At 42.7% G+C, this 27,579-nt stretch overlaps 1 protein-coding gene across 1 annotated transcript; it reads left to right on the forward strand.

Moving 5' to 3' along the window:
• Nucleotides 1–139: 139 nt before the first annotated feature.
• Nucleotides 140–27,446, forward strand: ANKS4B (ankyrin repeat and sterile alpha motif domain containing 4B). Its single transcript, XM_044304758.1, has 2 exons — nucleotides 140–331; nucleotides 25,145–27,446. The coding sequence occupies exons 1-2, from the start codon at nucleotides 168–170 to the stop codon at nucleotides 26,196–26,198; spliced, it is 1,218 nt and encodes a 405-aa protein (XP_044160693.1). The 5' UTR covers nucleotides 140–167; the 3' UTR covers nucleotides 26,199–27,446.
• Nucleotides 27,447–27,579: the final 133 nt, after the last annotated feature.

The raw sequence follows: 27,579 nt of genomic DNA on the forward strand, positions 1-27,579 counted from the left end.
AAGGTTTCCTCCCCATGCTGCAGTAATTACGAGGGACTTTGAACCCAATCCTAGTCAATGAGCCATTCCAGCATGTAATAATTAATCAGCCATGGTTCAGAAACGCCTTCCTGCAAAGCCCTACAGATTGTTCCCAGAACCCCGCTGAGTCCAGAGGAGCAATAAGCATGTCCACCAGGTATCACCAATCTGCCATAGATGGCTACTTAGATATCTTGAAAGAAGCTACTAAAAAGGATGTCAACACAGCAGATGGTGATGGGATGACTCCCACCATACTGGCAGCCTACCATGGACACCTGGATGTGCTGGAGCTGGTGTGTAACAGAGGGTAAGTAAACGGTGGTTTCTATTAGGAGAGCAATGCTAGCCTGCGGCCCTAGAGGGCTCTAAAACAAATGTGCTCCAGAGCCAACCAGATGTTTAACCAAAGATATTGGCAAAGAACAGAATTATCAGCATTTTTTTAGGTCTCCGAGATGATCAGCATATCATACTATATAAAGCAGAGTTATGCTCTTTGCTGATATCTTTTGCCGAATGTCTTATGTTTTCTAGCCATTAAAATTTGGTCCTTGTCAAGGTCACTCAGATCCTTATCCTTTTTTCCTGCTTCCAACATATTAACTTTAATAACTGACTGTTCCCCTGCTACCTAATATATCCTACCCTGCGACAGGTGGCAGAATCAATCATTCACTTTACTTGTCAGGGGTTTTAATGTTATGACTTATGGTTGTCTCGTAAAGATGAGCAGAGGCAGCAGGAAGGATCTTAGATATACACGCAGGGACTCACAGCAATCACAGGACTCTCTCCATTGACTTAAAAAAAAACTTGCAACGTTTCCACCTCTGCGGCTAGTCACTTCATCGTTTGTGACCTAGTTAAAGAACGATGTGTGCCAAGCTCCTGGTGCGCTGCTGATTTCCGCTTTATGTTAACATGAGTCATTTTTATGGTTGTCTGTATTTTTCCATTTGCTGTTTCAACTCTTTAAGACTCCCAGAGTACATTGCAAAGTGTGAAGTCTGAAGCAAAAATTATGGAAGAAATCCACAAAATATAGGGCGCACTGCAGATTTAAAAACCCGCAACATGCCCTATAAACAGCATCAGTTTGTTCTGCCATGTGTGAATGAGGTTTTGTAGAACCATACTTGCCAAATGTTTTGCTGATGCTCCCGGGGGATATCAACTGGAAATTTTTCAGGGAAAAGGTCCCCTTTTTTTTTGCGCCACGCTCCTTTATGTGCCATGGCACTACCCCCATAGGCCTCTTCGACATGTCAGTGAATCACGCATGGCACCACCCCCATAGGCCTCTTCGACATGTCAGTGAATCACGCATGGCACCACCCCCATAGGCCTCTTCGACATGTCAGTGAATCACGCATGGCACTACCCCCATAGACCTCTTCGACATGTCACTGAATCACGCATGGCACCACCCCCATAGGCCTCTTCGACATGTCAGTGAATCACGGATGTGTGCTGTCTGTGTTCTCTACGGACCTCTCATGTATCCATTGACTTTAATGTGTGGTTTTCCATGGACCATGGGTCCCTGGTGATACCAGAGAAACATGCCCTATTTGTGTCTGTGAATATGGATCATTCATGCACATTATAGTCTATGGGTCTGTGAAAACCTTGGGCACAACAAGGATGCCATTCGTGTTTGGTTAGAAGTTTTCAAGGATTGTTGCTAGGAGGTGCTCAGGAAACCAGTTTTACATGGAATATGAGGGCAGAAAAGGACGAAAAACACGGACTTTAATGGACATCTTCGCGCATGAGCCACTGAGCATCTTGTCACAGATGTCATCACGGATGTGTGAAAGGGGTAATCTATGGGAGGTCCTAGGACAATTCCTTGGAACTCGGGAGACTTGCCAGAAAGATTTCCCTTTTTATTAGGAGCCTTCCAGATGTTGGCACCTATGTGTAAAACCCTATTTAGTTGCATGATACATGTATGTATCATGTTGCAGATTTTCTATGCAGAATCACACATTCATATGTGGGCCACTGTGTGTAGCAAGATATATATATATACTGTATACACACACACAGTGTATATAACTGTATATATAATTTCCTAATATGGTGTGCTGGAGCTGCCATAGAGCTTTTCCTATAGTTTCACTAATCAGTATTCCCAAAGTGTAATTATTTTCTTTCCTAGAAACGTGTATTCAGTGCATGTGATTAAGATGTCAGGGTACCACGTTACAAATATGAATGGTGGGAGCAGTGAACTCTGAGGGAGCAGCAATCCTAGAAATACCAGGTTCTCCACCTGCAAATGTGTGACAAGGATAATGTCATTTTCGCCTGCGGCATTCTGTGATAACGCATAGAAGAAAAGCTCTGTGCCAGTAATTGAGCCTCATAAATCACTAGATTGTGTGATGTAATATTCCATAATGAGCAGTAAGACAAAGAAATGAATTGTTTATGACATTTGTCACAGTAAGAAAACCCAGTGCAGTGCGGAGTCTCACTTCCCTCTATCCATTATACAAAGAGCAAGAAATGAATACAATGAAATACTATTCACATCTAGATTACTATTATTATTTCCACATTGGAGTCCTCATCTATATATATATATTGTATCTAATCTATCTCCTATCTATCTATATATACTATCTTTATCTATGTATGTATATTATATCTATCTAATATCCATCTATCTTACTATTATCACAAGCTATCCCTGTAGCCAACATTCTTGTTGACAAATTAGGGGCATTTAAAGGGGTTGTTCAGCCTTCTCCAAAAGACAACCTACCCTCAAGATAGACTATCACTAGCTGGTCAGCAGGGGTCCGTCACCATAGTAGTGAACACCTACTTCAGTTTTCCTTTAGGCCAGTTTTGATAAATCTCCTCCATTATCTGTAATAGCGCTAGACCTAAAGCACAAAAGAGACCGTCCAAAAACGCATGTACCCCTAAAGACCACCCCAGACAAAGCCACCACAAGTCAGCTGTGGTAGGAGAACAGTGGACATTACTTATTGTTTGATTCATTTGTTGCTGTGCTTTCTGTCTGGCTTCTACTTTAGAAAGGAATTTCTTCGGGGAACATGTATCCTTTGATGGGGATTTGGATGGCATTTATCCACACTGGTATTGTTATTTTGTACTTGCGCTTTAGGTCTTGTACTATTTCAGAAGTAATGTGTGTGCCCTATCTATACACATGGACACAATTGTTGGTACCCTTCTGTTAGGCTACTTTCACACTTGCGTTCGGAGCGGATCCGTCTGGTGTCTGCACAGACGGATCCGCTCCTATAATGCAAACGATGGTATCCGTTCAGAACGGATCCGTCTGCATTATATTTCAGAAAAAAGTCTAAGTCTAATTGTTAGTCAGACGGATCCATCCAGACTTTACATTGAAAGTCAATGGGGGACGGATCAGTTTGCAATTGCACCATATTGTGTCAACGTCAAACGGATCCGTCCCCATTGACTTACATTGTAAGTCTGGACGGATCCGTTTGGCTCCGCACGGCCAGGCGGACATCCGAACGCTGCAAGCATCGTTCGGGGGTCCGCCTGCTGAGCGGAACGGAGGCCAAACGGAGCCAGACTGATGCATTCTGAGCAGATCCGCATCCACTCAGAATGCATTGGGGCAGTACGGCTACGTTCGGGGCCGCTTGTGAGAGCCTTCAAACGGAACTCGCAAGCGGAGCCCCGAACGCTAGTGTAAAAGTAGCCTTAAAGAGAGAAAAAAACAAAATTGTCATTTAAACAACTTACAAAAGTAATAATGGAAATCGAACATTGCTTTTGCATTGTGGTTCAACAGAATAATAATAAGAATAATAAAAAACTAATGAAACTGGCCTGGACAAAAATGATGGTACCCCTAGAAAAGATTGAAAATCATTTGACCATGGGGACATGTTAAACTAAGGGGTGTCCTGTAATTAGCATCACAGGTGTCTTCAAACTTGTAATCAGTCAGTCTGCCTATTTAACCACTTCAACCCCGCTAGCTAAAACCCCCTTCATGACCAGGCCACTTTTTACACTTCTGCACTACACTACTTTCACCGTTTATTGCTCGGTCATGCAACTAACCACCCAAATGAATTTTACCTCCTTTTCTTCTCACTAATAGAGCTTTCATTTGGTGGTATTTCATTGCTGCTGACATTTTTACTTTTTTTGTTATTAATCGAAATTTAACGATTTTTTTGCAAAAAAATGACATTTTTCACTTTCAGCTGTAAAATTTTGCAAAAAAAACTACATCCATATATAAATTTTTCGCTAAATTTTTCGCTATTACATGTCTTTGATAAAAAAAAATGTTTGGGCAAAAAAAAAAAAATGGTTTGGGTAAAAGTTATAGCGTTTACAAACTATGGTACAAAAATGTGAATTTCCGCTTTTTGAAGCAGCTCTGACTTTCTGAGCACCTGTCATGTTTCCTGAGGTTCTACAATGCCCAGACAATACAAACACCCCACAAATGACCCCATTTCGGAAAGTAGACACCCTAAGGTATTCGCTGATGGGCATAGTGAGTTCATAGAACTTTTTATTTTTTGTCACAAGTTAGCGGAAAATGATGATTTTTATTTAATTTTTTTTTTTCTTACAAAGTCTCATATTCCACTAACTTGCGACAAAAAATAAAAAATTCTAGGAACTCGCCATGCCCCTCACGGAATACCTTGGGGTGTCTTCTTTCCAAAATGGGGTCACTTGTGGGGTAGTTATACTGCCCTGGCAATTTAGGGGCCCAAATGTGTGAGAAGAACTTTGCAATCAAAATGTGTAAAAAATGACCGGTGAAATCCGAAAGGTGCACTTTGGAATATGTGCCCCTTTGCCCACCTTGGCTGCAAAAAAGTGTCACACATCTGGTATCACTGTACTCAGGAGAAGTTGGGGAATGTGTTTTGGGGTGTCATTTTACATATACGCATGCTGGGTGAGAAAAATATCTTGGTCAAATGCCAACTTTGTATAAAAAAATTGGAAAAGTTGTCTTTTGCCAAGATATTTCTCTCACCCAGCATGGGTATATGTAAAATGACACCCCAAAACACATTCCCCAACTTCTCCTGAGTACGGCGATACCAGATGTGTGACACTTTTTTGCAGCCAAGATGGGCAAAGGTGCCCAAATTCCTTTTAGGAGGGCATTTTTAGACATTTGGATCCCAGACTTCTTCTCACACTTTCGGGCCCCTAAAAAGCCAGGGCAGTATAAATACCCCACATGTGACCCCACTTTGGAAAGAAGACACCCCAAGGTATTTAATGAGTGGCCTGGCGAGTTCATAGAATTTTTTTTTTTTTGCATAAGTTAGCGGAAATTGATTTTTTTTTTTTGTTTTTTTCTCACAAAGTCTCACTTTCCGCTAACTTAGGACAAAAATTTCAATCTTTCATGGACTCAATATGCCCCTCAGCGAATAGCTTGGGGTGTCTTCTTTCCGAAATGGGGTCATATGTGGGGTATTTATACTGCCCTGGCTTTTTAGGGGCCCTAAAGCGTGAGAAGAAGTCTGGAATATAAATGTCTAAAAATGTTTACGCATTTGGATTCCGTGAGGGGTATGGTGAGTTCATGTGAGATTTTATTTTTTGACACAAGTTAGTGGAATATGAGACTTAGTAAGAAAAAACAAACAAAAAAATATATATTTCCGCTAACTTGGGCCAAAGAAATGTCTGAATGGAGCCTTACAGGGGGGGGTGATCAATGACAGGGGGGTGATCACCCATATAGACTCCCTGATCACCCCCCTGTCATTGATCACCCCCCTGGTAAGGCTCCATTCAGACGTCCGTATGATCTTTACGGACGTCTGAATGGAGCCTTACAGGGGGTTGATCAATGACAGGGGGGTGATCAATGACAGGGGGTGATCAGGGAATCTATATGGGTGATCACCCGCCTGTCATTGATCACCCCCCTGTAAGGCTCCATTCAGACGTCCGCATGTGTTTTGCGGATCCGATCCATGTATCCATGGATCCGTAAAAATCATACGGACGTCTGAATGGAGCCTTACAGGGGGGTGATCAATGACAGGGGGGTGATCAATGACAGGGGGTGATCAGGGAATCTATATGGGTGATCACCCGCCTGTCATTGATCACCCCCCTGTAAGGCTCCATTCAGACGTCCGCATGTGTTTTGCGGATCCGATCCATGTATCCGTGGATCCGTAAAAATCATACGGACGTCTGGACGGAGCCTGACAGGGGGGTGATCAATGACAGGGGGGTGATCAATGACAGGGGGGTGATCAGGGAGTTTATATGGGGTGATCATGGGTGATCAGGGGTTCATAAGGGGTTAATAAGTGACGGGGGGGTGTAGTGTAGTGTGGTGTTTGGTGGTCGATCCAAACAAATGGGACCACCAGAGGACCAGGTAGCAGGTATATTAGACGCTGTTATCAAAACAGCGTCTAATATACCTGTTAGGGGTTAAAAAAAAATCACATCTCCAGCCTGCCAGCGAACGATCGCCGCTGGCAGGCTGGAGATCCACTCGCTTACCTTCAGTTCCTGTGAGCGCGCGCGCCTGCGTGCGCGCGTTCACAGGAAATCTCGGGTATCGCGAGATGACGCGCCGATGCGTCCAGGAGGAGTAAATCAACCACCTCCCGGACCCATCGGTGCGTTAGGCGGTCGGGAGGTGGTTAATCGATCAAAAGTACTCACTATGGCTGTTTGGTATCATGGTGTGTACCACACTGAACATGGACCAAAGAAAGCTACAGAGTTCTCTCAGGAAATTAGAAAGAGAATTATAGACAAACATGTTAAAGGTAAAGGCTATATGACCATCTCCAAACAGCTTGATGTTTCTGTTACTACAGTTGCACATATTATTCTGAAGTTTAAGGTCTACGGGCCAACCTCCCTGGACGTGGCTGCAAGAGGAAAATTGATGACAAATCGAAGAGATGTATAATATGAATGGTAGCCAAACATCCCAGACCAACTTCCAAAGAGATTAGAGATGAACTCCATTATCAAGGTACTTCAGTGTCAGATCGCACCATCTGTCTTAGCCAAGTGGACTTAATTGAAGAGGACCGAGTAGGAAACAAAGCCAATCATAAAAAAGCAAGACTGGAATTTGTCAAAATACATAATGACAAGCCACAAAGCTTCTGGGAGAGTGTCCTTTGGGCTGAGGAGACAAAACTGGAGTTTTTTGGCAAATCACATTAGCTCTATGTTCACAGATGCAAAAATGACGCATACAAAGAAAATAACTTTGTACCTGCTGTGAAACATGGAGAAGGCTCAGTTACATTTTAGGGCTGCTTTGCTGCATCTGGCACAGGGTTTCTTGAGTCTGTGCAGGGTCCAGTGAAATCCCAAGACTAGCAAGGCATTCTGGAGCGAAATGTCCTGTCCAGTGTCAGAAATCTTAGTCTCAGTTGCAGGTCATGGGTCCTCCAACAGGATAATGATCTAAAACAAACCACTAAAAAACATCCAAGAATGGCTAAGAGCAAAGCATTAGACTATTCTGAAGTGGCCTTTTATGAGCCCTGATCTAAGTCCTACTGAACATCTGGGAAAGGAGCTAAAACATGCAGTTTGGAGAAGGCACCCTTTAAACTTGAGGCAGCTGGAGCAGTCTGCTCACGAGGAGGAGTGGCCAAAATACCTGTGGACAGGTGCAGAAGTCTCATTGAGAGTTGCAGAAATCGCTTGATTGCAGCAATTGTCTCAAAAGATAAGCAACAAAATATTAAGTTAAAGGTACCATTATTTTTGTCCAGGCCAGTTTCATTAGTTTGTTTTATAAATTATTCTGTCAAACCACAATTCAAAAGCAATGTTTGATCTTCATTAGTTGATTTTCAGTAAACTTTTATTTAGTATTACTTTTGTCAGTCTCAAGGTTTTTCTTTCTTGAAATGAAGGCTATCAACAATTTTGTCCATGTGTACAGTATATCTATGAATTAACATTGTCTATTTTCACCCATGCCTTTTTTGTGTTTCTATGCCCCTTTTATTCTTTACTGTTCCTAACTCAGAATAGGTCATTGAAGTCAGATCGGTAGGGTCTGACTGCCACCACCGGTGATCAGCTGATTTAAGTTTGATATCGAAGCTTACCCATTTAAGTGAATGGCACTGTGCTGCATAAAGGTCATGTGACGGACGGACATGAGGTCACAAGCCAAGGAAAAGGCTGAAGTGGCGCAGTTCCTTCCAACAGCTGATCGTCGGGTTGCTGGGAGTCAGACCCCCATCAATCTCATATTGATAACCTATCCTGAAGAAACAAGATAAATATTTAAAGGGGTCATCCGGGAATTTGATAATGTTGACTGGGGGTCCGACTCCTGGGACCCATACTGATTGGCTGTTGGAAGAGGCCACAGCGCTCCGTGAATGCTTAGGCCTCTTCCTAGGCCATGTGATGTCACTGTATATTAGTCACATGGCCTAGGCACAGTTCAGTCCCATTCAAGTGAATGGCGCTGAGCTGCAGTACCAAGCACAGCGGCTACACAATGTACAGTGCTGTGCTTGGTAAGATGTGAAGAGACCGCAGTGCACACTGGTGAGCACAGTGTTGTCTTCAGACTTATCTTCCAGAGGAATGAAAGAAAGACATGGCACTCAACATCTGACCCATTTATCGGCGTTTCGTCCTGTCTGCACTTCGTCTTGCTCCAGACGCTCTAACCCTGTCCACACCAGGCTGTTTATTATGCTTTAATAAAGTAGATGAAACGGTTGGATGGTGAATGCCATGTTCCTCTTTTATTCTTTTGGAGGATATGTATTGGACTTTGACATAGAGCACCACTGTGACCTTAAAGGGGTTTTCTCACTTATAGCAAATAGCATTTATCATGTAGAGAAAGTTCATACAAAGCACTTACTAATGTATTATGATTGTCCATATTGCCTCCTTTGCTGGCTGGATTTGCAGCGGACTAGGGCCAGCATCTTGGCGTACCCTTTAGGAGGTTTTCACAATATATGTCCCTCTGATAGAGCAAGTTGTCGTGACGCCAGTTGCATCGAAGCAACGAGGTCATGGAGTCCCCTTTAACCCATCAACCCAAGGCCTGTTTTCACCTTCCTGCCCAGGCCATTTTTTGCAAATCTGACATGTGTCACTTTATGTGGTGATAACTTTAAAATGCTTTTACTTATACAGGCCATTCTAAAAATGTTTTCTCGTCACATATTGTACTTTATGACAGTGGTAAAAATAAGTTAAAAAAAACAAACATTTTTATACCAAATGTACAAAAAAAATTAAAAAATTAGCAAATTTCCAAATTTCAATTTCTCTACTTTTATAATAGATAGTAATACTTTCAAAAATAGTAATTACTTTACATTCCCCATATGTCTACTTCATGTTTGGATCATTTTAAAAAATACATTTTATTTTTTGGGGACGTCACAAGGCTTAGAAGTATGGAAGCAAATCTTGAATTTTTCGGAAAATTTCCAAAACCCACTTTTTAAGGACCAGTTCAGGTCTGAAGTCACTTTGTGAGGCTTACATGATAGAAACCACCCAAAAATGATCCCATTTTAGAAACTACACCCCTCAAGGTATACAAAAATGATTTCGCAAACTTTCTTAACCCTTTAGGTGTTCCACAAGTATTGATGGAAAATGGAGATGAAATTTCAGAATTCACTTTTTTGGCAGATTTTACATTTTAATCAATTTTTTCCAGTCGCAAGTGTTAACAGCCAAATAAAACTCAATATTTATTACCCTGATTCTGCGGTTTACAGAAACATCCCACACGTGGTCGTAAACTGCTGTACGGGCACACGGCAGGGCGCAGAAGGAAAGGAACGCCATATGGTTTTTGGAAGGCAAATTTAGCTGAACTGGGTTTTAGATGCCATGTCCCATTTGAAGCCCCCCTGATGCACCCCTAAGGTAGAAACTCAAAAAAGTGACCACATTTTGGAAACTACGGGATAAGGTGCCAGTTTTATTGGTACTATTTTGGGGTACATATGATTTTTTATTGCTCTATATTACGTTTTTTGTGAGGCAAGGTAACAAAAAAATAGACTTTTTTTGGCACCGTTTTTTTTTTTTTTTTACAGTGTTTAACCGAGGGATTAGGTCATGTGACTTTTTTTATAGAGCAGATCGTTATGCACGTGGCAATACCTAATATGTATACTTTTTTATTTTTTTTCACTTTAGCACAATAATAGCAGTTTTGAAGCAAAAAATAATCATATTTTAGTGTCTCATAGTCTGAGAGCCATAGCTTTTTTATTTTTTGACCGATTCTCTCAGGTAGGGTCTCAATTTTTGCGGGATGAGGTGACGGTCTGATTGGTACTATTTTGGGGGGCATACTCCTTTTTGATCATTTGCTGTTGCAATTTTTGTGATGTAATGTGACAAAAGTTGCTTTTTTTTACACTTTTTTTATTTATTTTTACGGTGTTCACCTGAGTGGTTAGGTCCTGTGATTTTTATAGGGCTGTTTGTTACGGACGTGGCAATACCTAATATGTATACTTTTGTTAATTTTTTCACTTTAGCACAATAATAGCAGTTTTGACACAAAAAAATTATGTTTTAGTGTCTCCATGCTCTGAGAGCTAAAGTTTTTTGTTTTTTTAAGTGATTGTCTTAGGTAGGGGCTCATTTTTTGCAGGATGAGGTGACGGTTTTATTGATACCATTTTGGGGGGCATACGCCTTTTTGATCGCTTGGTGCTGCACTTTTTGTGATGTAAGGTGACAAAAATGGCTTTTTTTCCAACTGTTTTTATTTTTATTTTTTTTATGGTGTTTATCAGACAGGGTGGATCATGTGATATATTTATAGAGCCGGTCATTACAGGTGTGGCAATACCTAATATGTGTGGGGGGGTTTTTCAGTTTTTTATAAAAAAAAATAAGGGGAAAGGGGCGTTTTTTTTCTTTTTTCTTTTATTAATTTTATTACTTTATTAATTTTTTAATTTTATTAAAAACACTTTTTTTTAACTTTTTTTTACTGTACTTTATTTATGACATTCACTTTTGGGGATCTGATCCCCTCTGCAATGCATTACAATACATCTGTATTGTAATGCATTGCCTGTTAGTGTATGACACTGAGTCATACACTAACAGGTTGCCTAGGAGACCGGGCCTGAGGCTAGATCTCCTCGGCTCCCGTAGAAGGCAGTTCCCGATGCCGTGCAGGGAATTGGGCAGCCTCTGCACAGCATCGGGCTGCCTTGTGGCGCATCGGGTCCTCGCGGACCGCGGCATACAAGGGGTTAATCGGCCGGCATCAGCTTTTACAGCAGGGGCCCGGCTACCACGGACTGCCGGGCCCCTGCAGTGATCGCGCGCGCACTGCTCCGGTGACCGCGCGATCACTATGACGTACTATTACGTCAAATTGTGGGAACTTAGTGGTTCCCATGACGTAACAGTACGTCAAAGGTCGGGAAGGGGTTAAGTATAGTGGTGTTGGTACCCAGATGTAGGCTTGTCAGAGTGGTGTAAGGGTTGCCCACAGTGTCCCTTGGGTGTGGCTTTAGCACTTGTCACAGTGCTCCTACCTGGATATCCTTGGATCCCAGACATGGTTGTCCGAAGCAGTGATAAAAGGTGTGTTGAACTTGGATGATGAAGGAATAATTGAGTCCAGACTTTAATTGTATATAGTTCCAATGCAGCTTTACTTTGCATAAACTTTCAACAAGAAACAATCTTCCAACTTTATCTTGGTCATCAGCAGATTTAGGCTTAACTTCAAGCTTACTTAGCTTGGCTTTAGGCAATGCAAGCCCAAGAGGGGACATGCAACTATTTAGAACTCACAGGCAAGGCCTGTCCAGCAGGGATGAGGCCTGCTACCGCTCCAAGGAGGGGGTAAGCTAGACACACGACCTCTCCCCAAGGAGGGGAAGGCTAGACTGACTTCACTTACTAAAACTAGAAGGTTCCTCTCCAGGGAAACAAACTATGCCAATGTTGCTGCCATCTGCTGGTGAACCAGGCACATTACACTTAAACAGTAGTTTGCAAGGAAATATTAATACACATTTTGCAGGACATGGAAATAAATACACATGATAACACAGGATGCACCATAGTAGATAATGGAGGCTACAAAAAGGTGGTAATGCCACTCTGGGGTATTACAGATTCATTTTTCCATCACATAATGTACTGCTCATTTCCATGGTTACGACCGCCCTGCAATCCATCAGCAGTGGTTGTGTTTGCACTCTATAGAAAAAAGCACCAGCCTCTCTGGTGGCCGGGATCGTGGGACCACACATACGCTAGTGCTTTTTCATATAGTGTGCAAGCACGACCGCTGCTGCTGGATTGCAAGGTGGCAGTAACCATGGAAACGAGCAGTGTATAAAGTGATGGAAACATGAATCCAGCCAGCAAAGGAAGCAATATGGATAATAATGCATTAGTAAGTAACTTCCTCTACATCTTAAATGCTATTTGCTGAAGTGAGATTTAAACTTCCATGTGCTTGTGGAATTGTGGCGACTAATATTTGAGCAGTAGCGCCCGCCTCCTTCATTCAAACTGAGCACCCGTTCTCTTCAAACAGCTGATCGGCAGGGGTGCCGGGAGTCGGACCCCCACCGATCTGATATTGATTACCAATCTTGATGATAGGCCATCAATATCAAATTCCTGGATAACTCCTTCCAACCCAGAAAACACTTTTAATAAAGATTAATTATATTCCCTCATTCACTGCTATATTTGTTTCGGTGTTGTCATGCTAGTATATGCATTTCGACAAAAACGATTACACTGTTGGTTTCCTGCTTGGGTTAGCAAGTACATTGCTGTTACAACATGCAAGAATTTATATGACATGTGGTAAATGATAAAACACGGGCTAATATGTACACATTGATATATGCTTTATAGCCCCTAAGGACATAGAGATCTTCCAAAGATACCGCATACAGTGTATCTGCTCCTTAGCATGCAGTAGTAAAAGGGTTGTCCAACAATTAAAGGGGTATTCTGGGATTTTCACATTAATGGCCTACCTTAAGATAGGCCATCAATATGAAAACTACTTTAAAGGGAGTCTGTCAGCAGTTTTGACTATGCTAAACTACTGACAGTGCTAGGTTGGGCCTGAAGAGTGCAGTACAAACATATCTTTTGTAAAGCATTTATTACCAGGAGAAGCGTGAATCTGAAGATTTATTCTGCTAGGTTCTGCTCTGGCAAGTGCCTAGGGCGGGGCTTCACTATGAAGTGCCCTATGTATTTAGGCAGTTCCTCCCCTTTGTTCTGTTTGACAAATGTAGTGGTCTCCTGGTTGGACGCTACAGCTGTCATTCAAAGCAGTTGGGAGGAGCTGTGAAGCAGCTCGGTGCCGAGAGCACTTTATAGTAAAGCTCCGCTTCCTGGACACTTGCAAAAGCAGAATCTGATAGAGTAGAAGTTCATATTCAGACTACTCCTGATAATAAATTCTACACAAAAGGTATGTTTCTTCTGTTTTCCCCAGATGTTACCTAGTGCTGTCAGCATGATCAAAACTGCTGACAGCCCCCTTTAAACATGACATTTCTCACTTAGGCTTCGTTCACACCAGCGTTCAGCCTTTCCGTTCTCCTGCTCCGTCATAGGAGCAGGAGAACGGAAAGGATGGATTGGGCACATAACTGAGCCGAGCGGAGCCTACGGACCCCATAGACTATAATGGGGTCCATTAGGTTTACGCTCAGAAGATAATTTGGAGCGGAGACAAAAGTCCTGCATGCAGTACGTTCGTCTCCGCTCCAAAATCATCTTCTGAGCGTAAACCTAACGGACCCCATTATAGTCTATGGGGTCCGTAGGCTCCGCCCGCCTCAGTTATGTGCCCAATCCGTCCTTTCCGTTCTTCTGCTCCTATAACGGAGCAGGAGAACGGAAAGGCTGAACGCTGATGTGAACTCAGCCTTAGAGCACGCAAAACATAATGATTTTTAATAGGAATAATTTTAAACATACCCATTCATCTAGATATTACTGTTACATGCTTGTCATGGCACCCCATGGTGTACTTTTCTTCCTTTTTAAAACTTCCACCTAATGTGTCCAGTACTGGTGAGAAGAAGGCACTTTGAGTGCACTGATTCTTAATGGCTGGCTTGCACAATAGTGGCACTGCTGGCTATGTTAAGTGATGATGTCTTAATGATAATGAACCTATTTGAAAAACGATTATGCTTGCAAGAAGTGATTGGACGATACATACTGTTATACCGGAAATTGTTCACATTTTGGTCAAAACTTCATGTCGTACAGTAGTTTACATACTATTAAACTTTTAAATCTGTCTACCTGTCAATCGACACAAAAATTTAAGTTTTCGGTGGAACACAGGGCAGGCCAGTTACAGAAAAAAGCAGATGCCCTGACCCAGGAATTCTGGAGAGCGTTCTGTACTAGACTGGGGACACAATTGTCCTTGGCATGAAAACAGGTTGGTGCTGCTATGCTCAAGGACTCTTTGAGGCAAAATTGCCGCATGGTGTGATTTACCACCAACACCGCAAGGTGACTTTTTGCTTGTTTATGACTGCTTGTTTTTGTCACTTGCCTGAAGTGTGAATACAACACTGAACTGTTTGATCCAAAGAACTTGTTGTTGCCTCTATACTGCGTCCGCTAATCCTGTCTACCAAAGTGAAACCCCACACCCTTTTGATGCAACCCATTATCTTATTAGCCTTGGCAGCAGCTGCCTGACACTGGTTTCTACAGCTTATCTTGCTGTTCACTAAAATTCTTAGGTCCTTTTCCATGTCAGTGTTACCCAGTGTTTTACCATTTAGTATGTACTGGTGACTTGCATTATTCCTTCCCATGTGCATAACCTTACATTTGTCAGTGTTAAACCTCATCTGCCACTTCTCTGCCCAAGCCTCCAGTCTATCCAGATCTATCTGCAGCCGTATACTGTCCTCTTCCGTGTCAATTAGTTTACACAGTTTGTGTCAACTGCTTAAATTGATATTTTACTGTGTAATCCTTCTACAAGATCATTAATAAATATATTGAAGAGAATAGGGCCCAATACTGACCCCTGAGGTACTCCACTAGTGACAGTGACCCAATCTGAGTGTGTACCGTTAATAACCACCATCTGTTTTCTATCACTGAGCCAGTTACTTACCCACATACAGACGTTTTCTCCCAGTCCGAGCATTCTCATTTTATATACTAACTTTTTATCCGGTACAGTGTCAAATGCTTTGGAGAAGTCCAGATATACGACATCCATTGATTCGCCGCTGTCAAGTCTAAGATTTACCCCCTTATAGAAACTGATTAAATTAGTTTGACATGACCAATCCCTCATGAAGCCATGCTGATATGGTGTTATTTGCATATTTTCATTGAGGTACTCCAAGATAGCATCTCTTAGAAAACCTTCAAACAATTTACCCTTGACAGATGTTAAACTTACCTATAGTTTCTGGGCTCTGTTTTTGGACCCTTTTTGAATATTGACACCACATTTGCTATGCGCCAATCCTTTGGAACACTCCCTGTCAATATAGAGTCCTTAAATATCAGAAATATGGGTCTGGCTATGACATTACTTAATTGTCACGGACGGTGTACAGGAAACAAGGCAAAGCAACATGTATAAACGACTCGCTGAATCCAAAAACTAAGGAACATAAAGGGGACCCCTGTAGAAGACCTGGGACTTTCCCTGGCTGCTCAGCCTATGCATAGATCCGAATGGTGGAGGTATGCATATCCACGTACCTTGACTATATAATCCCTGAGCACCCTGCAATAGTGAGGGGACACGACCACCGGCTCCCTACACCAGACACGGAGGGAGTCAGGGTCACCTGGGATCCAGCAAACAGAAAATAACAGATAACAGTATAACACTTAACTTTGTAGAGGAGAGGAGAACCAGATGGGCATGCACACATACTCCAGGAAGAAATATAAGCCGCCCAGAAAAGCATTCTGGGGAAGAATTTAAAGGGAAACAATTAGTCCAACACATAACAGCTGAGAGAGGCTAATGAGAGGAGGAGCTGAATACCACAACACAGAACTCAAGGAGGAGGTTCTGAAAGGCCTCTGTCAGAGCTTCTCAGCTGTCTGGTTGTGACAGTACCCCTCCCTCTACGAGTGGACTCCGGACACTCAGAACCCACCTTCTCAGGATGGGACCTATGGAAAGCCTTGATGAGACGAGAGGCTTTAATGTCCGTCACTGAGACCCACATCCTCTCCTCAGGACCATACCCCTCCCAGTGAACAAGGTACTGAAGAGAACCGCGGACAAGACGAGAATCCACAATCCTAGAGACCTGAAATTCAAGATTCCCATCAACCATAATCGGAGGAGGAGGCAAAGGCGAGGGTACAATGGGTTGAACATAAGGTTTCAATAAGGACTTATGAAAAACATTATGGATCTTCCAAGTCTGAGGAAGATCAAGACGGTATGCAACAGGATTGATGACAGACAGGATTTTGTAAGGCCCAATAAACCTAGGACCCAACTTCCAGGAGGGAACCTTCAATTTGATATTCTTGGTAGACAACCACACCAGATCACCAATATTCAGGTCCGGACCAAGCACACGTCTCTTATCAGCCACACGCTTATATCTCTCACTCATGCTCTTTAGATTATCTTGAATCTTTTGCCAAATAGATGACAAAGACGAGGAGAATCTGTCCTCATCAGGTAAACCAGAAGACCCCTCTCCCGAGAAAGTCCCAAACTGTGGATGAAACCCATATGCACCAAAAAATGGTGACTTATCAGAGGACTCCTGACGACGGTTATTTAAAGCAAACTCAGCAAGGGACAAAAAAGAACACCAATCCTCTTGATTCTCCGCCACAAAACAGTGCAGATATGTCTCCAGATTCTGATTGACGCGCTCCGTCTGGCCATTCGACTGCGGGTGGAAAGCAGAAGAGAATGACAACCGAACCCCCAAGCGAGAACAGAAAGCCTTCCAGAATCTGGAAACAAACTGCGTGCCCCTATCAGAGACTATGTCTGAAGGAATACCGTGCAATTTGACAATGTGATCAACAAATGCCTGCGCCAGCGTCTTAGCATTGGGCAAACCAGGAAAAGGGATGAAATGCACCATTTTGCTAAAACGGTCCACCACCACCAGAATCACAGTCTTCCCCGAGGAACGAGGCAGGTCCGTGATAAAGTCCATGGACAGATGTGTCCAAGGACGGGAAGGAATGGGTAAGGGAAGGAGAGGACCTGATGGCCGTGAATGAGGGACTTTGGCACGAGCGCAAGTCTCGCAGGCTGCCACAAAACCCTCAACCGACTTACGAAGCGCAGGCCACCAGAATCTCCGAGCGATGAGATCCAGTGTGGCTCTTACCCCCGGGTGCCCAGCAAGGACCGTATCGTGGTGTTCTTTAAAAATCTTGTGTCTGAAAGCGAGAGGCACAAACAACCTCCCAGGAGGACAAAGATCAGGAGCCTCTGACTGGGCTGCCTGCACCTCTGCCTCCAATTCAGGAAAAAGAGCAGAGACCACCACACCTTCAGCCAAAATGGGACCCGGGTCTTCAAAATTCCCGCCTCCCGGAAAACAACGTGACAGGGCATCTGCCTTCACATTCTTAACTCCAGGGCGGAACGTGACAACAAAATTAAACCTAGAAAAGAACAACGACCATCTGGCCTGTCTCGGGTTCAGACGCTTGGCTGACTCCAAGTAGGCCAGATTTTTATGGTCAGTAAATACGGTAATAGGGTGTCTGGCTCCCTCTAGCCAATGGCGCCATTCCTCAAAAGCCAACTTGATGGCCAACAATTCCCTATCTCCCACATCGTAATTTCTCTCTGCGGAGGAGAGTTTTCTTGAGAAAAAGGCACACGGTCGCCAATTGGCAGGAGAGGAACCCTGAGACAAGACCGCCCCCACACCCACCTCAGAAGCATCAACCTCAACTATGAAGGGTAACGAAACATCAGGTTGCACCAAGATGGGAGCGGAAGCAAAACTCTCCTTGATATCAGAAAAAGCCTTACGCGCCTCTACTGACCAAGAAGAAAAATCTACCCCCTTTCTGGTCATATCAGTGAGTGGTTTAACAATAGAAGAATAATTCAAGATGAACTTCCTGTAATAATTGGCAAAGCCCAAAAAACGCATCAGGGCCTTTTGATTCTCAGGAAGCTCCCACTCAAGCACAGCGCGGACCTTCTCGGGGTCCATGCGAAAACCAGAAGCGGAGAGAAGAAACCCCAGAAATTGAATTTCTGGAACCGCAAACACACATTTTTCCAGTTTCGCATATAATTTATTCTCCCGCAGGATGAGCAAGACCTGACGTAAATGTTCCTTATGAGTTTTGAAATCGGGAGAAAAAATCAAAATGTCATCCAAATACACCAATACAAATTTTCCCATCAAATGATAAAAAATGCTGTTCACGAAATGCTGGAAAACGGCTGGGGCATTCATCAAACCAAAAGGCATAACCAAATTCTCAAAATGGCCCTCAGGGGTATTGAAGGCCGTCTTCCATTCGTCCCCTTCTCTGACCCTGACCAGGTTGTATGCCCCTCTTAAATCTAATTTGGAAAAGACTTTAGCCCCAACAACCTGGTTAAATAGGTCCGGGATCAGAGGAAGCGGATAAGGGTCACGAATTGTGATATTGTTCAGCTCCCTGAAATCCAGACAAGGTCTTAAAGAACCATCTTTTTTCTTAACAAAGAAAAAACCAGCGGCAACAGGTGACTTCGAGGGTCGTATGTGTCCTTTTCTCAGACTCTCAGAGATATAAGCACGCATAGCGATCCTCTCAGGTTGGGAAAGATTGTATAAACGAGATTTAGGCAGCTTGGCGTCTGGGATGAGATTAATAGGGCAATCGTACTCCCTGTGCGGGGGCAAATCCTGAACTCCACTCTCAGAGAAGACATCCGAAAATTCAGAGAGAAAAGATGGTACAATCTTAGTAGCAATCTCAGAAACAGATGTCATGAGGCAATTCTCTCTGCAAAAGTCACTCCAACCATTTATTTGCTTCGCTTGCCAATCAATGGTGGGGTTATGCTTAGTGAGCCAGGGCAGCCCCAACACCAGCGGGGTGGGCAAACCGCTAAGGACGAAACATGACACATCCTCAACATGAGCATCACTCACAATTAAACGGATATTGTGAACTATGCCCTTTAATGATTTCTGAGAAAGTGGAGCGGAATCGATAGCAAATACAGGAATATCCTTTCTCAAAGCGCACACCTGGAAACCATGAGTTATCGCAAAGTGATTATCAATGAGATTGACCGCTGCTCCACTATCCACAAAAATCTCACAAAAAATGTTCTTGCTCTCTAGCGCCACCCTAGCCGGCAGGACAAAACGGGAACTACAAGCAAACGGAAAATCTTCAATCTCCGCCTCAATCCTGCCAATAGTAACAGATGGAACATTTTTCAAAGATTTTTTTCCTCTTTGTTTCTTTATTATACCCAGAGAACTGCCTGAATCTCCTAGAGGGACAAATATTTGCCAAATGATTTATACCTCCACAACAAAAACAAACCCTCCCATGGGACCGCTGCACAGTCCTGGGACCGAGTATGGCAGGAAGGAGAGATCTCTCCTCTCTCTCTAAGACGCCTGTCAATACGAACGGCCTGAGACATAGCAGAGTCCAAAGAAATAGGCCTTTCATGAAAGGCAAATGCATCTTTCAATCCCTCTGAAAGACCATGGCAAAATTGACTTCGGAGTGCAGCATCATTCCAACCAGTATCAGCTGCCCAACTCCGAAATTCTGAGCAGTATATTTCTGCGGATTGTTTACCCTGGCATAGGAGACGTAGTCTAGACTCCGCCAGAGCAATACGATCCGGATCATCATATATCTGACCCAGGGCTAAAAAGAATTCATCCACTGAACGGAGGGGCCGTGCCCCCTCCGGCAGCGAAAAGGCCCAGGACTGAGCGTTACCCCTGAGCAGCGATATAATGATCCCCACCCTCCGTTCCTCATCACCAGAAGAATGGGGAAGAAGGTGAAAATGGAGTTTGCAAGCCTCTCTAAAACGCACAAAATTCTCACTACCCCCGGAGAACGTATCCGGGAGCGAGATCTTAGGCTCAGAACAAACTCCATGAACGCCAGCTGAACCGGTCACTTGAAGCTGAGAAAAAGTCCTGCGGAGATCAGCTACCTCCAATGAAAGACCCTGAAGGCGTTCAGCCAAAAGTGAAACCGGATCCATGCTTAAGACGGTTTTGGCGGCTTATAATGTCACGGACGGTGTACAGGAAACAAGGCAAAGCAACATGTATAAACGACTCGCTGAATCCAAAAACTAAGGAACATAAAGGGGACCCCTGTAGAAGACCTGGGACTTTCCCTGGCTGCTCAGCCTATGCATAGATCCGAATGGTGGAGGTATGCATATCCACGTACCTTGACTATATAATCCCTGAGCACCCTGCAATAGTGAGGGGACACGACCACCGGCTCCCTACACCAGACACGGAGGGAGTCAGGGTCACCTGGGATCCAGCAAACAGAAAATAACAGATAACAGTATAACACTTAACTTTGTAGAGGAGAGGAGAACCAGATGGGCATGCACACATACTCCAGGAAGAAATATAAGCCGCCCAGAAAAGCATTCTGGGGAAGAATTTAAAGGGAAACAATTAGTCCAACACATAACAGCTGAGAGAGGCTAATGAGAGGAGGAGCTGAATACCACAACACAGAACTCAAGGAGGAGGTTCTGAAAGGCCTCTGTCAGAGCTTCTCAGCTGTCTGGTTGTGACATTAATTCTCTTAGCATACGGGGATGCTAAGAGAATTAAGTGTATGCCACCTGGTCCTGGCGATTTGTCTATTTTAATTTTTTAAAGACACCGCTATACTGTTTCCTAGGTCAGACACGACACTTTTAATAAGGAATTTACTTTTACATTCTGCATTTCATCTGACAGTTTATTTTACTCAGTGAATACAGTAGAGAGAGAAAATATTTAATAGCTTTGCTTTCTCCTCATCGCTCTCTACAACCCCCCCCCCCCCATTACTCTGTATAGGGCCGACACCTTCAGATTTATACTTTTTACCATTTATATAATTGAAGAACATTTTAGGGTTAGTTTTGCTCTCTTTCGCAATTAATCTCTCGGTCTCTAGTTTGGCTGCTTTTATTTGTTTTTTTACATATTCTATTTTTTTTTTCCTTTTCTTTACAGTTCTATTTATCCACATTGTTTTTTTCTTGTTTCTTAACCTTTTATTTCCATAAGGTATGTACCTCTCACAATTAGATTTTAAGATGCTTTTAGAAATATCCCATTTTGTGGCTGTATTTTTATTTTTGAAGACTTTGACCCAGTTAGTTAGGCCTATGGCCTCTCTTAGTTGGCTAAACTTAGCTTTTTTGAAGTTTGGTATTTTTGTTCCTCCCTGAAGAAACACTCTTTCGAATGATAATTGGAAGGTTATTACTTTATGGTCACTATTTCCCAGGTGTCCCCCGACCTGCACATCTGTTGTTCTGTCAGGTGCATTGGTTAATACTAAGTCCAGTATGGCTGTCACTCTAGTCGGGTCCTGAACCAGTTGGGAAAAGTAATTGTCTTTGGTTATTGCCAAGAACCAGTTTCCTTTATGAGATACACCATTTTCAGTTTCCCAGTCTATATCTGGGTAGTTGTAGTTCCCCATAATAATGACCTCATTATGATCTGCCGCCTCGTCTATCTCGTTTAGTAGTAGATTTTCTGAGGACTCTGGTATATTAGGTGGTTTATATCAAACTCCTATTAGTAATTTATTATTGTTTTTGGCCAGTAAACCATCAGTATTGCTGAAGCCCAAAAAAACTGTGGATCCAAAACAGAGATGACACGCGAATGGAATATTTGCATGTCTTCTGTGTTTTGTACCCACTCCTGCTTTTGGCTACCAAATCATAAGCCAATTCTGATTGGACCATACAGGCCTTACAGCTGCTACACAGACAGGATCCGTTGTGCGTCCCATTTTTCTTTCTTCTGACAGATCAGAAGAAGGGTCAAATAAATGATGATGTCAACCAGGTCAAAAAGGCAATACAGTGGCCCAGTCATGGAGTGGGGAGGGTGGGAGAACAGCTTGAGAAGTCCACAGAGTGGCCCAGTGACATAGTGGGGAGGTGGCAGCAGCAGCATGAGGAGACCACAGAGTGGCCCATTTACATAGTGTTGATGTGGCAGCAGCATGAGGAAGCCACAGAGTGGCCCAGTGACATAGTGTTGAGTTATAAGCAGCATGAGGAGGCCACAGAGTGGCCCAGTGACATAGTGTTGAGTTAGCAGCAGCATAAGGAGACCCCAGAGTGTCAAGGTGACATAGTGTGGAGGTGGCAGCAGCATGAGGAGGCCACAGAGTGGACCAGTGACATAGTGTAGAGGTGGCAGCAGCATGAGGAAGCTACAGACTGGAAAGGTGACATAGTGTGGAGCAGCAGCAGCATGAGGAGGCCACAGACTGGCAAAGTGACGTTTGAGCTTGAGGCAGCATGAGGAGGCTACAGACTGGCAATAATAATGCATTTTGTTTGCCACTAATACACGCCAAAAAGGGCTGTCATTTTCTCGCTTCACCACACTTTTTTTCCACTTATACTGTATATGCCAAAAAAAGCTTTAGAATATATAACTGCAGCGCTGAACGGCAAAGGGGCCCTCACTTTCTTCCACTTATACACGCCACAAAAGGCTTAAGAACATATAACTGCACCACTGAACGGCAAATAATACTTTTTTTTTTGCCACTAATGCACTCCAAGAAGGGCTGTAATTTTCTAACTTCACCACACAACGGCTAATAAGCCCTTTTTTTCCCACCTATACATGCCAAAAAAAAGCTTTAGAACATATAACTGCACCGCTGAATGGCAAATAAGGCATTTTTTTGCCACTAATACATGCCAAAAAAGGCTTTAGAACATATAACTGCACTGCACAAGGGCTAATAAGACATTGCAATATTTGCTACTAATACACCCTGTTAATGGCTGTATCACACAGCACTTGCACCCCAATAAAGAAAACGGTTTGGTGGAATTACAAAGGTATCGCGAACCTGAAATGATCAGCAGTATAATGGCAATTTAGATCCGCAGTCAGTGCAGCAAGGTGTAATAGGATTGTTTCTTATACCCAGGCTGTGCACTCCCCTATTGGACCCTGTTCTGCTTCAATACTGTGGAATAATTCCTCTCTATCCTTTCCCTACACTTCTAATGCTCTTTACCTAAACTTCTATTCAGCAAAATAAAAGTTTTCAAGTCTTTTCTACCACTGTCCCTATGGCCTGCTGACGTCTCTCCCTGCATTAGTTACACTGGAAAATGTCAGAATCCAAGATGGCTGAGGCTATTTATAGGGCTGTGACATCACAGGGCTGGCTGCTGATTGGCTGCATGGATGGCATCGTTCCCAGAGTTTTTTGCTCCATGTCCTAACATGTGCAGCAGCAATTCTAGTAAAAAATGTGATTCGTTACCACAAAGCATGAGGAAATTCGGATTCGGTGCGAATCAAATTTTTCCTGAAATTCGGATGGAATTCCACTTCGTCAACTTCGATTCACTCATCTCTACCGGTGACGTCAAGTTCTTCAGTCACTTGACTTAAGCAAAGTTCAGTCCCTGGGCTGCATACCAAGGTATGTAGCTGTACTGCAGCACTGCAGCCTCGTCACAAAGCTGATCAGTGATGGGGTTGGAACCCCACCAATCAGATATTGATGACTTATCCTGAGGATAGTATACAAGATTAGATGGCCGGCACTGCTCCTTGTAGTACGGCGGTGCACGTGTCAGAGGGCGGGCATCCCAGTGATACAGCTGTAAAGGAGGGACCGGCACCCGAGCTTGATTTTAGTCAATTATTAATTCATAATGACGCGTTTCTACACTCAAACGTCTGATGAAAGCACGTTTGAGTGCTGAAACACGTCACTATGAATTAATATGTGACTAAAATTTAATTCTGCATCAAAAATTAAGCGCGAGTGCCGGTCCCTCCTTTACAGCCTTATCCTGAGGATAGGTCATCAATATTCTATTCCTGGAAAACCCTTACATTGTGCCCATTCAAATTAGTGGACTGTCCATGTTATTCACAGACATGTTAGGTTCTCCAAAGCTAGAGATACTCTAGAGATGCTAAAGATGTAGTTGCTCTTCATAATTAGAGGATCATGACCTCCTCTATGAACTCAGTATATCACTAAGGGTGCATTCACACGACCATGCCGTATTTTGTGGTCGTCAAATTTTGGATCCGCAAAACAAGGATACCAGCCATGTGTTTGCTGCATTTTGCACAACGCACAGGGTTGGCTCTATATAGAAAATGCCTGTTCTTGTCCATGAACAGGCGGTTTTGATGTAGTCTTTTAGTTTTAGCTACTGGTATTCTACCCTTCACTTTAGTGTAAAGCCCCTAACATCAAAATCTGTTTGCTCCCCTTTAAAGGGAATGTAGGACCTATATTTGTTTTACTATTTAAGACAAGATGTTAAGACATATTCCTTTTTTATTTTTTTTATTTTGACTGTAGATTTTTTATTATTTTCTTTTTTGCACAAGGGGGCAGATATCTTGTCTGAGTTGCTGTAAACATCATTTTGAGATATGCTTTACAGTAGCACAATGGACAGGAGATCTTCATTGTCTTCTGTAGAAGAGTTTTGTGTGACCTGTGCAGACCTGTGTGACCATGCTGTGTGACCTGTGCAGAGGTCATTGTGCAGGGAGGGGGAGGAGGTGAGCTGTATCCATTACTTATAGTAAATGATGAATCATGTGTTATCTATACAGAGGTTCTATTTGAATCCTGCCTGAGATGATAATGAGATGACTTCTGAAAGGGAAGCTCTACAGACGAGGAAGTGTACTAAGGTTCAGCTTAGTGTGAAAATTTAAGGATTTTAGGATTTGTTTAAAAAATGTAGATAGTAGCATGGAAAATTAAAAATAACATCGCCATAAATTCTTAAAATTATGTTTAAAATAAAAATTTGATTTAAACAATAGGTTATTGTCTGATGACACATGCTCTTTAAGGGTAAATTCTAATCCTTCTTTGCTTATCTGTCTTCCAGTGGAGATCCAAACAAAAGTGACATATGGGGAAACACACCCTTGCATCATGCAGCAGAGAAAGGACACACTAACTGCATAGCTTTCCTAATTAATTTTGGAGCAAATATTTTTGCATTGGATAACCAGTTCCGTTCACCACTAGATGTGGCCATCATGAAAGACCGTAAAGAATGTGTCAATATCTTGGATGGAGCTGCCAGTAAGCAAACATCCTTGAATCCTAAGAAAGTTGCTAGGTTAAAGGAACAAGCTACGAAAGACGCAGAACGTAAGATCAAAGAATGTGAAAAGCTCCAAGAGAAACACCAGAGCCAGATGAGCAGAAACTTTAACAAGACTGGTACAATAAATTCATCGAAAGGAACCTTGTCAGGCTCTGTAGGTGCCCGGTTTTCAACACCATCGACCATCAGCAGTTTATCCAGGAGTCTTAAGGACACATTGCAACTCAAAGTAAGAAAGAAAGATAAAAACACAATGGATAGAGACACCATGAGTAATGTAATGTTTGCCAAAGATGAGAACGCCCAACGTACTAAGATCACAGATGTCTTCAGTGAATATGAAGAGGAAGGTATGACCTCAGAGGAAAAAGAAAAGCAATCTATTTTTAACCGCCCTGGTCTTGGGAACATGGTTTTCCGAAGAAACCAGGCGATGGGTACTAACACTGATTTTGATGAAATTTCCACACGTGAAGATGACATGGGTTTTAAAGTCAACAGTGAATTGTTTATACCAGAGGACAATGATGGAAATGAGAATGATAGCAACACAGATGAAAATGGGGCCTGGAACGTAGATGACATAGAACTAGATATAGAAGAAGAAAGTTCTTCTCTTCAGGTCTTCTTGGCATCTCAAGGCTTACTTGAATTGCATGCCACTCTTTTGAGAGAGAAAATTGATTTAGATTCTCTTCTCATGTGTTCTAATGAAGATCTGCAGAGCATTAACATCCAACTTGGACCAAGAAAGAAACTTCTTAATGCAGTAGACAAAAGAAAAAATGTTCTGTACAAGCCAGGAGAGATCACAGACACAAAGCTATAAACAGATTTCTGTAGGTGAACTCCTAATTTTGAAGACGATATGAATGCACCAACGTATATACTGTAAAACCTCTTTAGGACAACCTCCCAAAATTGCATTATAAAATGGTCTTTTATGAGGGTAATCCTCTAAAAGAAAGTATACAAAATGCTGGTTGAATGTTTAATGACACCAGCTCATGAACAAACACACAAAATCATGAAAAAAAAACAAATCACTTCATTAATTATTTCACAGTAGTCTACCTATAACTTTTCATTGTACCCTACCAAAGATTTGTAGTACATGATGGTATTTTTGATTTTATAAAAAGTTGGAGAGCCACAGGTTAAATAATAATACAGTATTGTATTGTATCCTTCTCAAACCTCTCTGTAAAGTCCTCTGCGTGGCTCAACTATCCTAAGTTCCCTTGATTTACCTTTCTTTTTGTCATTTCTCAAGGTGGCTCTATCATCTTGTCGGTACCCAGCATGGTTCCCGTCCCTTCAGTCACCAGCATGGCTCCCCTCTTTTCAGTCTCCAGCATGGATCCTCTCTCCTCAGCACAGTGTGCTGTCCGCATCCAAATGTATGTTCCACGGCCCCCCAAAAAAGAGAGAACATGTCCTTTCCTAGGACATTTATTTTGAAGTGAAAAGAAAATGGCAGCATGCACATGGCCGGGATTCGTGTTTTGTGGATTCATGATTTGCAGACCAGAAAATACTTACAGTCATGTGAATGATGCCTTAGTCCTCCCCTCTCAGTCCCTAGCATTGCCTCTACTTTCATTCTTCCCAGTATTGCTGAGAGTTTGCCAATTTTTTCCCCTTTGGCTATTTTAAATCCTCCAGTAAGCGACACAATGCTACCCTGCTCTGTACTCAATCAGTGTTGGACTTGGGTTCCTTGGGCCCACCATAGGAAATTATTCTTATATTATTTATTATTAATAAAGTCTAACAGATTTTCAATTAAAGAAATAGACCCTAGTTGCAACTGACTGGCTCTAAATGCAGCCATATAGATTTTTTTTTCTCCTGGACCTTTGGGGCCCACTATGGGGTCAGTCCGACCCTGCTGTAAATGAGAAATCAAGGAAAGATATTCAAAGTTTGGCATCTCCCTCCCCTCCACTACCTCCTTCATGTTCTCTGTTAGGGAACCTGTCATGTGGATATTTGATTATAATCTAACTAATTATATACAATCATTAACTACTAAAAAGTGCCTTAGATGTATTCACTTACTGGTGTGACAGATGGTCACCTCATAATATACACACAAAGATGCCGCATGCCGCATGCTAATGAGCTGATTCGAGTCCAGCGTGATGTCATTGAGTCCAGCGTATATTTAATTAACAGCTATAGCCACTCCCCTGCCCACCTGCTGCTGA

This window comes from Bufo gargarizans, chromosome 8, assembly GCF_014858855.1.
Source record: "Bufo gargarizans isolate SCDJY-AF-19 chromosome 8, ASM1485885v1, whole genome shotgun sequence".
Taxonomy (NCBI): Eukaryota; Metazoa; Chordata; class Amphibia; order Anura; family Bufonidae; genus Bufo; species Bufo gargarizans.